General features: G+C 43.4%; 1 protein-coding gene across 2 annotated transcripts; it reads right to left on the bottom strand.

Annotated features, from left to right (window-relative positions):
* Nucleotides 1-250: 250 nt before the first annotated feature.
* ZNF24 (zinc finger protein 24) lies at nt 251-4,711 on the bottom strand (the record flags this gene model as incomplete). Of its 2 annotated transcripts, none has more annotated exons than XM_080714493.1 (3): nt 251-789; nt 3,350-3,497; nt 4,292-4,711. In XM_080714493.1, the coding sequence occupies 3 exons, from the start codon at nt 4,709-4,711 to the stop codon at nt 251-253; spliced, it is 1,107 nt and encodes a 368-aa protein (XP_080570619.1). The 2 variants fall into 2 exon arrangements, with proteins under 2 accessions (XP_080570619.1, XP_080570620.1); XM_080714494.1 differs by having other exon boundaries at nt 3,353-3,497.
* Nucleotides 4,712-12,201: the final 7,490 nt, after the last annotated feature.

The raw sequence follows: 12,201 nt of genomic DNA, 5'->3' as shown, positions 1-12,201 counted from the left end.
ATAAACATTACATGGAAAACTTAGGCATTTACACCTGAATTAAGTTTAAAAGTTTCTAGGCAGATAAAACACCATTTCTTTCAAAATAAAATCATAACGGTGAGTCAAAACTTTTCTATTTCCCAGTGGATTTTCTGACAGTCAATAGGGAAACTATTCTATATCACTTCATGTTTTTAATTTGTCTTCATTTCTGAAGAAAAAGACCTGAGTGCTGATTCTTATCTTTTTTGTGTGTGTAAGTGATTTCTTAAACTTTCACGACATTCAGAAGTTTTTCTGCATTATGTCTTCTCTGATGTCTAAAAAGATTTGAGCTTTGACTATAGGATTTCCCACACTGAACACATTCATAAGGTTTCTCCCCAGTATGGATTCTCTGATGATTAATAAGCCCAGAATTCTGGCTAAAGGCTTTCCCGCATTCAAGACATTTGTAAGGTTTTTCTCCAGTATGAACTCTCTGGTGTTGCACGAGGATAGAACTTCTGCTGAAGGCTTTCCCACACTCAACACATCCATAAGGTTTCTCTCCACTGTGGATTCTTTGATGAAGTATAAGGGCTGAGCCCTGACTGAAGTGTTTTCCACACTCATCACAGATATGTTGTTTCTTTCGAGAGGGATTTCTCTTTCTTTCAAATCTGCCCTTTGGGAAACAGGCTTCTCCATATTTAAAAATTTGAGGAACGCCTATATTGAGAGTGCCAGGAACTTCATGAGATTCTACTGCTGAAGGAACTTCTTGCTTTGCGGCTAGGGCTCCATTTTCAGTCCTAGCATCATCATCTGAAATAAAGAGGAAATGTATATATTACTCTTTTCCTATTTGGGGAAAAAAGAACTTTGAAAAAAAAAAGTATTTTTAATTAACTAAAATAAAATAGCTTGTGTACATTTATAAATAGTATTCTAAAAATTAGCGTTACCAGGTATGGTGGCGTACACTTGTAATCCCAGTACTTGTGAGGCTGAGACAGGGGTTGTAGGTTCAGAGCCAATCTCCGCTACTCAATGAGGCCCTCTGCAACTTAGTGAGACCCTCTCTGAAAATAAATAATAAAAAATAGGGCTGGGGGTGTAGCTTGAAGATAGAATGCCCCTGGGTTTAATCCCAAATACTGTGAGAGAGAGAGAGAGAGAGAGAGAGAGAGAGAGAGAGAGAGAGAAACTAGTGATAAGGCTGCTGATGCCCAGAAGAGGGGAAAAAAAATAAATGATTATGAAGTCAATGAAGGAAAAACATGATACCATAATGACATAAATGGTCATATGTGTGTGTGTGTGTGTATGTATATATATATATATATATATATATATATATATATATATATATATATATTTTGGTACTGGTATATATATATATATATATATATATATATATATATATATATATTTTTTTTTTGGTACTGGGGATGGAACCCAGGGGCATTCTACCTTTAAGCTACACCCCAGCCCTATTCTATTTTGAAACAGGGTCTCACTGAGTTGCAGAGGGCCTCACTAAGTAGCTGAGGCTGTCTGCAAACCGTGATCCTCCTGTCTTAGCTTCCCAAATGCTGGGATTATAAGCATGCACCAGCACACCCAGCTCATAAATGGTATACAGAGGAGCTCCTAATAGGTTAGGGAGACAAAGACTATAGCTAAGTCTGGATAAAACATTGTGAAAAAGAATTGGTCATTAGGAAATCATAATGCTCTTTTGCTTCGAGAAAGAGCAATTATGTCAAAATACAAAAGTAGCCAGGTATATTAGTGCGCACCTGTAATTCCAGTACACATGAAACTGAGACAGAGGATAGCAGTTTCAAGGCCAGCCTCAGCAACCTAGCAAGACCCTCATTAACTTAGCAAGACTCTGTATCAAAAATAAAAATAAGTCAGGCACAGTGGCACATGACTATAATCCTAGTACTTGGGAGGCTGAGATAAGAGACAGGTTCAAGATCACCTTCAGTAATTTACTGAGAACCTGTTTTTAAAAAAAAAAAAAAAAAAAAAAAAAGGCCAGGGGATAAGCTTGGAGGTAGAAAGCCCTTTTGTTTAATCCTCAGTATAAAAATAAAAAGGACTGGGGGGAGATGTTTTCTACCTAAAAAAATTGACACCTCCAAAAATCAAGGACTTTGGTTCTCATACTTTCCTGCAGAGAAGAACGTCCCATGAAACGTGTAAAATTGCAGATTCTCAGCAAACGTTGAGTTCCAGTATGCTAGCACTGTCCCCTCACACAGGAAGTAAATCTGTTCAGAGATCATTCTGTGGCATACCAGAATTATTTCCACCTACCTACCTAAAGCAGTAATTCCCAAAGCAGTAGCAAACAAAATTTCGTTTAAACTCATATAAATATAAAATCTAGCAGTTTTAGGGATATACTGGGTTGTGTCAAAGTATATGGCATTAACTGTCAACATACTGAGAACTGATGGTATAAGTGAATCATTACATTTATGAGATTTTTGATAATTTTCTGCATTTAGCATATTATTATACCTGAGAGCCTATTTTTGCACAAATACTTAGAAAAATAAAGAATTTACTCCAAAAATAATTCCTACAAGAAAGCTTAGGAAAAAAAATGACTCTAGGTAGCACATTAAAAAAATAGCTAGCCGGGCATAGTGGCACACCATGTAATCCCCGCACTTGGGAGGTGGAGACAGGAGGACCATGCTGGTTGGAAGCCTTACTGGCTTAAGAGACCCTGTTTCCAAAATAAAATAGATCTAGGAGTATAGCCCGGAGGTAGAAGGGTTCCCCCCACAGTACCACCAAAAAAAAAAAAAAAAGAAGCTAAAATTTCAGAAAAACTTTAGTGATATACAATAAGCAAAATGATTACTAGAAGCTTCAGGTAAGCTTAATAAAACAATAAGATCAACCAGGAGACTTAAAAGTAAAAAGATGTAAACAATATGAATATAAAACAAGAGGAACCTGGTCTACAGAAAAGTGCTGGCTCAGAATAAGACAAATGCCAGAGCCACATGGGCAGGTCTTTAGGAAAGAGGCTGAAAGAGAACAAAGGCTAAAATGTTAATGTTCATGAATTTTAAAAAATCTATTACTATCACAAAGAATCAACTGTTATCATAAAAGAATCAAGATCATTTTGTGTGTCTGAGTAGTACTGGGGAAATAGAACCCAGGGCCTCAGAAATGCTAGGCAAGTACTCTCACTGAGCTACATCTCTGTTCCAAGAATCATGATCTTATAGTATTACCTACATCTAAAGAATAAAATTAAAAGTAGACACCCCCATCCCAGAGCCCCAGGAGAATAAGCATTCGGCTCTGGAAAAATAGACCCATACCCTGGCCCACATGAAGTTTTGGTCCTTACCACAATGCCTTAGGGAATGGAGCTCCCAGGATGCCCATTTGAGCTGGTTCTCCACAGCATCAAGCTCAGAATTTGGTAATCCCTGAGCTTCTTCTTGAGAAACTATATCTTCTACTAGTACTTCCCGTTTCCGTCGACGAAGAGAAACCTGAAGACAAGATTTTAGTTGAGAAAGAATTCTGATATTAAACACACATAAGAATCCACACCAAATATATACTGAAGAGGCCTACATGGCAAAATAGCACAGATCATGGAGAGTGGTAAGGAAATGAGGGAGAAAGCATAAATATAATTCTAACTTCAAGAAATAACAATCAAATAGCTGAGCATAATGTCTCTTGCTTGTAATCCCAGAATTTGAGGCCGAGACTCAGCAGCCAGCCTCAGCAACTTAGTGAGACTATTTCAAAACAAAAAATAAAATAGGGCTGCAGCATAGCTTAGAGGTAGAATCAATCCCTAGTACTGCAAAAAAAAAAAAAAAAAAAAAAAAAAAAGGCAATCAAGGCAAGATTTAAGCCTTGGGAAATGCCCTATTTTCTTCACAGCTATTCCTGAGACACAAAAATAAAAAACATGACCAATGTGAATTTGTGTGTGTGTGGGGGGGGGGGGGGGTACTGGGGGTGGAACCCAGGGGCTTTCTACCTCTGAGCTACACCTCAGCCCTATTTTATAATTTATTTGGAAATGGTCTCACTAAGTTGCTGAGAGCCTCACTAAGTAGCTGAGGCTGGTTTCAAACCTGTGTGATCCTCCTGTCTCAGCCTCCCAAGCGCTGGGGTTACAAGCATGTACCACCATGCCCGGCAGCCAATGTGGATTTATACTGACAAAAAGATAATTGTTCTTTTAATGGACTGATTAATGAATTTCTGAACTTATTTGGTAGTTGTCAGTGCTTCTGACCCAGGAAAAAAGTGATGCAAGCAGGCTCACCGGCTGTCCAGGGTCATCCAATTCACTCTCCAAATCCTCCAGCACTGTGACAGCCTCCTCTCCATTCTCTGGATGATGCTCCCGAACCCAAGTCTGTAGCTCCTTGGGTAGGATGGCAACAAACTGCTCCAGCACTACCAGCTCCAAGATCTGTTCCTTTGTGTGCGTCTCTGGCCTCAGCCACAGACGGCAAAGTTCTCGGAGCTGGCTCACTGCCTCTCGGGGCCCTGGTGAGTCCTGGTAACCGAACTGCCTGAACCGTTGTCGGAAAATCTCTGGATCAGGAAGATGGTTCCAGGTGATACTTGATCCCTCTTCACCATCAGGATCCTCCTCCAACTTCACTCTTAGAATTTTTTCCTCTTCATCAGGAGTTGGGATGATAAGTATTGAATCTTCTTCCACTGACTGTGCAGACATCCTGACTTATAGTACTTCAAAAAAAGACGAGGCGTGATTCACGCCTCAGGGAAATGCCCTGTTTTCTTCACAGGTATTCCTGAGGCACAAGGAAAAAAAAAAAAAAAAAAAACACTAATGACCAAATAACCTAAGAATATGAATTTATATGAACAAAGATATTTGTTCTTTTACTGGATTAAAAATTCCAGTCAGAAAACTACACCAGAGTTGGTAAACTAACTCATAGCAAAATCTACTCAGACACCTATTTTCAGACAACACTTGTACCTAGAATCAAAATTTTTTAAATTCAAAAGTACTATTTAAGCCGGGCGTGGTGGCGCACGCTTGTAATCCCAGCATTCGGGAGGCTGAGACTGGAGGATCCGGTTCGCGGACAGCCTCAGCTACTTAGTGAGTCCCTCTGCAACTCAGTGAGACCCAGTTTCAAAATAAAGAATAAAAAATAGGGCAGGGGCTGTAGCTCGGAGGTTGAATGCCCCTGGGTTCCATCCCCAGACCCGCAAAAAAAAAAAAAAAAAAAAAAAGCAAAAGTACTATTTAATTATATATAAATGAGAATTAAAATGTCCATACTTATAAATCATTGTATTTGTTCATGCTTCGTACATTCATTCTATAAAGGCGGAGCTGAGTAATTTCAACCAAGACTATGACCAAAATAACCTTAATATTATCTACTCCTTTATAGAAAGAGCTTCCAGTCTATGACCTCCAGAGTAAACAAACCCTATTACAACAATCAAAAGAATCCAAGCAAGAACCAGCTAACCTCAGGCTTTTCTAAATGTGCCCTGGAATACACTAATTGCAATTCAAGACTATGTTCCCTGACACACTACATCAATTCAAATGTAACTGCTTTTATTTTTTATTTTTTTGGTGATAGGAATCAAACCAAGGGCCTCTCACATGTGTTTTACCTCTGAGATGAGCTACATTGCTAGCTGTAACTTTATTACCTGATTTAATATTTTTATTTAAGAAATCACTGAACTTAAACAGTGACAGATGATGGTAATATTGGAAAAAGTTAATAAAATATTATTTTGTATGTGTGTTGCTGGGAATGGAACCCAGAGACATTTTGCCTCTGAGCTATACTTCCAGTCCTATTTTATTTTGGAACAGTCCCACTAAGTTGCAGAGGGCCTAAGTTGCTGAGCCTGGCCAGCAGTCTTCCATCATTCTGTCTCAGTCTCCCAAGGACTGGGATTACAGGTGTGCCGCCACCACAGCCACCACACTCATCATTTTGTATAATAGCAGGCAAATATTCAGTCATCCACCACATCATTAATACATCTGTTTATAATCACAAACATTAATTCTAACAAATTCTATTACAAAGACACTCTCACAACCACTCTAACTTCTTGCAGTAACCCAGAATCTTATCTGTACACTGGATGACTCAATTTCTACCTTCAAGGAAATTTTTTGTGCTATTTTCTGATCTTTTTCTTAATATTTGCACAGTCATACAGTGTCACTGCTTACAACACATATTCAAGAGTGAGCCATAGACGTACTCCACGTTTTCGGGGCCCAGAATCTGAAGAACAGTAATTTCAGAAAACTTATCATACCTGATCATAATGAAGACTAGGAGTCAGAAATACCTTATCTGATTGATAATACATACGGGTCCCAAAACTTTGGCTGTCGTGGCCATCGAAACAGATCTAGACAGACTTATTTGTTCCTGTTCCTGGACTCTGCCTTATCAAAGGCTCAAGCACTTCTAAATAATAGAAATTTTCCTGTTACACCGCACACTGCTCAAGGGGCGTGGAGGCCCGCGCCTCCCTCGGGCTCAGATCCTCCTCTCAGCACTGGGTGAGGTGCAGCCCTCCTCTCAGCACCGGGCGGCGGGCGGCTGGGACCCAAGGCCACGGCGCCGCGGCGTGCGCCCGGGCACTTCCGCCCGCAGCGCGCTCGGCCTCAAGTGCTGGCACAAGCCCGCCCCGTCCCCGCCTCCACCGAGCCGGCTCCCAGAACCCCCCGCGAGACGCAGGGCCTCAAAATAGAACAAAACCGGGCGGAGGGGGAGGGGAGGCGAGGGCTGCGGAGGACGGAGGGGATGGCGCGCTCCCGCAGGAGCCTGAGTCCCGAGCAGGCCTCCCGCCGACCCCTTCCCGCCCCTCGACGCTGGGCGCGGGGGCCGCGGCCTTTCCTCCGCGCCCCTGGGGAAGCCGAGCGAGGTCCTCGCCTGTTCCCGTTAACAAGTCCGCAGGCCCGACCCCGGCGGCGCTAGCCCTCCTCCTCGTACCCTTCCCCCGGCTCCGGCGCAAACCTCTGGCTCAGGAGCCGCAGCAGCTTCGCTGTCCAGGGCCGACGCAGAAACGCCGCTCACTAGCGTTTCCCAGAAGCCCCCGACGCGGGCTGCTTCCGGTCTGCAGGCCCCGGGAGGCGGGGAGAGCAAAGCCCCGCGTTGCCATGGAGACGTGCCCCGGCGGGGGAGGGGCGGCCTGACGACAATGGCCGTATTGAGGCTGCGCTTGGCCTCGGGCCTCTGCCCAGGGCTTTCTGTTCCGCTTAAAAGAAAAGGAAAAAGGAAAATGCTGCTTGGGTTAGAACAGTATCACCAACCCTTTCACAGGCATTGTCTCATGTGATCCGCACAGAAATCTTCTGAGATGTCATACAAGCGAATATTTATGAAAGCTTACTACACTGGTGCCAGGCACTGTCTGCTGTGCTTTATATGTACTTTTTTTTTCCCCCGCAAAAAATCCTATGATAGAAAAACTTTTTGTATGTTTGTTGGTTGGTACTGGGGCTTGAACCCAGGGGCATTCTATCTCCGAGCTTTAACCTCAGCCCTTTTTTATTTTTTAATTTGGAAACAAGTCTCACTAAATTTAGTCTCACTAAATTGCAGAGAGCTCAGTAAATTGCAGTAAAAAATCCAATTTGCAATCCTCCTGTCTTAACCTCCCAAGTACTGGGATTACAGGCATGCCCCTCCACGCCTAGCATAGTATGCCCATTTCAAGATTAGGTGAGGCATAACTAGTCAAGAGCTTCTAACTCAAAAGTGAGAATCTAGATTTGAAACCAAGGCGCTGAAACCGCCAGCCACGTTAGTTTATTATGAACAATTTATCAGAGAAACAAGATGAGACAGATTAAGACCTTTGGCAGTGATGTCACAGGGAATTTGTATGCCTGGTCATCTAACCTCAGACTGTGTATTTTATACCAAGAAACTATTGAAAATGTAATCATTTAAAAACTGTTAGACCACCTCAAGTCTCTATTTAAAACCTTCCAGTGCGTCCAACTACCTTAACTATGATATAAAAACTCTTTACATTGAACTGCGAGATCCCCTATGGTTTCTTGGTGCCTCCTCCTTTTGACCCAGGAGCTTCAACCTCACTGACAGCCTTTTCTCCTGGAGCCTCCAAGCCCTTTATAGTGGTATTTAGGAGTGATCTCATTCATTTATTTCCCAGCGCTTTGTTTTATTGTTTTGTTTTTGTATGTCCCATAAGACAGGAACTGCATCTGTCTTGTTCACCATGGTATCCTCACCTATGTTCCTAGCTACCTGGTTCATACAGAACTTAGTAAACTTTTGTTGAACAAATGAATGAATTGTAAGCCGATCATATTGCTGCCTTTGCTAGATCACATGTCAGACATCAGAAATAACACATGAGAGCGCTGTTGTTGAAGGTCTTGTCAGAACTGTAAACCCAATCTTCTGTTCCAAGATTTCTGGTTTTGGCTTTTTGTCTCATTCAGAAAAGTACCTTCTGCAAAGTGCCCTTTGGCCTTCCTGAATGAGAGTGAGCAAGCAGCTGATGGTGTACACTGCTCTTCATTGTGACCAGAGCTCATCTTCCCATAATCCTTGCTAACTCTACTCTTTCTTCACTGTAGGAGGCTGCAGAAAACTGTTGTACACTAGCGAGCAAGAATGACTGTCCATAGCCAATTGTTTGTCTGAAAAGCCACACTTTATTAACAGGTTCGAACCTGGACCCAATCATCTCTGATCAGCAGGTAATGACAAGGGCCCCGTCTTTTGTTAACCCTCTCCTTATATAGCATCTTGTTACAAGGTCATTAGTCATTCTATCAGCCTAGACATTTTTGATATTTACAACCTTAAAAGCAACCATAAAGCACACAACTGACCTGGGAACAGGGTCCCTCCTCTTAGGGTATGTTTACCCAGATGTTGAGGAATGAGATAACGGGGATGTGTGAGTCAGCTGCTGCTTTTATTTTACCTTCCCCCAAGGACAGCCGGGGTTCCTTGCCCCATTTGTCTTTCTATCTGCCAATTAGATAGAGGAGATGAGGGAGAGCAGGCTTGGGAAGGTATACACTTTTCAAATTTATAACTCCTATGTATAAATTGCCTGAGAAGCATAGATGTTCAGGGGTAGCAGGGGCTCACGGAAGAAGGTCTCTTATCTATGGAATGTTTGTTCAGACATAAGGGCAATGGAGCTGGCTCCAGGCTGGCACTTTCTTACTTCCACCCAGTGCCCGGTTCTTCTCTTAAACTGTTAAGAGGAAGACAGACTTTAATAGAGTCAGCATTATTCACAGCTGGGCTAAAACTCTACTAAAGTACAATCTCTAAAGGTACCCTAATTCATTGGTCCCATCTTAACACCTCTATACTATTAATTCAGACTAGAACCTAAGCATTTGATTAAAGGTCTATCATAGCATTTCTTCACTTTAGAGCAACTTATACAGACAATTTTTAAGATAACAGGGGCCTGGGGCAGAGATCCCTTATCTGAGGTATGCAGTCCAGACACAGATGATTGTTCTTTAGTGTCCATAAACTATTTTGCACCCTGTTCCTGGGTTTAAATCTCTAGGGGAACACATAAATTCAAGATTGAAATAAAACTTATAGAATCAAACTCTATTACGATATAATTTCTAATAACACACTAAATTATTGATCTTACTAATGATTATAACAAATTTTGTATTAGAAAAACTTAAACTAAGCCTTAATATCTAACTTAAAACACTTAAAGCAAGGCACAACAAAAACCAGCCTTTTCACTTTTTTACTTGGCTGCCAACAACCAGATTGGCTGCCCTGCCCAACTTTTCTCTCTTTGGTGACATCTTAAAGGCTGGGTGTAAGGGCCGGGTGAGAAGCTCTCTCCTCACCCTCATGGCCTTGGTCCCCACCACCACCACAGGGTGAGGCAACTCACGTCCATGAAGTCCTTCATCACAGTGTCCACCACCACTAGGTCAGTGAGGGAGGTACCGAGGAAGGGAACGATGCCCTGAGATGGGAAGTGGTGATGGTGTCTAACCTCGATTGCTCACCCGAGTCCTGTGAGCCCCACCCTGAAATACCATCCGTGTCCTGGATGCTCTTGGAGCCATTAGTACCCTAGCAATATCCTGCAATTCTCTCACTTCTTTCCTCTTGAGTGGCTTTCAAAACACCCTTGCTTACCCCCAAGGTAGTATTTTAGCATGTCTTAAATTATGTGTCTCAGGTCTCCACCTCAAGCCCCAGTCCACTCTGAGAACAGCTGTTCCAGACTGGCTCCTGCTTTGGTCTCTAATGGGACAATCTAGAGCAGCAGGGTGAAAGGAGAGAAGGGCTGGAGTAGAAAGGCCCTTGCTCTCTTTATATGGAAATCTCCAGCTACCAGGAGGGACCTGTCCTTTCCCTCCCTGGAGCCTATCCCTCTCACGGACACAGTCGCCTTCTTCTGTGGTCACTGCCTCATTTGGGCTCTCTCAGGGTTCCTATCCAGAGTGGCCATCTTGGAGATCCCTGACCTACCAGTGTCAGAAAAAGGTGAGATTTTCTCCCTACACCCTATAACAGTGCTGTTCCTCTGAACCTACCTATACATATGGCTCAAGTCACCCAGTATAGTGTTACCTGCCACCACCAGTATGTGCAGATTGTAGGTTCAACGTCAACTCTGACAGTCACCTGCTGCATGATCTGAGCTAGCTCTGTCTTGTGGGAAATGGGGTGTGAAGCACATTTATCTCATGGTGCCTCCTGGGTACTCAGTCTCATATAATCATCACTGCCCTTGCCATCACTGCCCTGAGGATGATCCAGGCAAGGACAGGAAGTATGTGCAAATGTCCAGGGTGGGGGAGTAACCACAAAAGTCAGAACCAAGTGTAACCACTGGGCTGGGAGCTGAGCTGCCCTTTTGAGCATCCAACCCACAGGATTTCTCTGATATGCCCATTTCTGTTATAGGCAGAGTGTGCCCTTCTGCTACAGAAGCAACAGAACCTGATCTCCTGGAGAATTTGGGGACTAGTTTGCCGAAACTAGGAAGCCTCGCTGACCACAGCTACACAACACCCTGGTGGAAGCTACATGCCAGCTGGATGGATCAGCATGGAATCCCAAGAACCGCTGACACTTCAGGTTCTTTCCCTCCCCAACAGCAAGCTGACGTCCCCACATCCCACTACCAGGAACTCGCGTCCACCAGTCTCTCCCACCTAAGTGTGGACAAGTCGGTGCATCTTCCCATTGTTCCAGAAAAGACTGGAATTCTCATGTCAACTTTGGTTGACAGTGAAATGAACACATCCATCACAGTACTCCTTCTAATCTCATCCCCTCCTCCTTCCAAACACTTGACTCCATCTCCCAGTCTCCAGTTTACCTTGGTGAGTGTACCCCTGCACAGCTCATTGTCCTTGGCACATAGTTTTTGGAATTTTAGTAAGCTTTTTCTGTTGGTGGGGGAAAAGGGAAGAGAAAGAATGAGAGGATTATATATTCAAATTTCTTTGATTTGGTAACTCAAAAGACACAACTGCCTGTGTGAAGGATTGTAATTGATTTTCTGGGAAACCTAGGTAACCCATGGGACTTGGCAGGGGCGTTCGCCTGTGATCAAGTGGACCCTACCCTCACATTATCTTAGTAGCTCTTTGACGGTTTAGATTCAGGTTGAACAAAGAGTTACATAGCTGCTTGATGATCACTTGGAAGGCAATTTTTCAATAACTTGTGCCTGACGTTTAATTCTGAGTTGGAACTCCTGGCCTAAGGCTCTGGGGCAGCTATGGACCAAAGGGTATTCCTACTCTGGGTGCCTCTGGCTCCTCATAGCCTTGCAAGGGCCATGGAAGGGTCAGAGCCAGACCTACAGCTGGTCCCTGGTCTGCCTGGTGCTCTCATGGTGAAGGCGTACCCACCTAGACACTTCTGCCCATGTCTTCCTCAGGCAGTGTCTGGGCATGCGCTGCAGAGCAGAGAGGATGGACTGGAGTGAGGATATGGTCCTGAGCTGTACGCATTCCTGAGGGAGGGAAGAATCAACTGTTTGAGGAGAGAGGGAGATGGAGCCCTGCCTATTCCAGATACATCTACTTTAGCTGTTACGTCCTTTCTTAGGTGAGAGAGAGATTCAAGGAGTTATAGAAGTCATCGCTGGCACCCAGTGAGCAACACTCATAGGAGGGGGGAGTTAATCCCAAAGGAGCCCTGCTACACCACCCAA

Source organism: Muscardinus avellanarius (genome assembly GCF_963383645.1).
Source record: "Muscardinus avellanarius genome assembly, chromosome: 17".
Taxonomy (NCBI): domain Eukaryota; kingdom Metazoa; phylum Chordata; class Mammalia; order Rodentia; family Gliridae; genus Muscardinus; species Muscardinus avellanarius.
The sequence above is the reverse complement of the archived record's forward strand: the minus strand, read 5'-3'. Positions and strand labels throughout refer to the sequence as shown.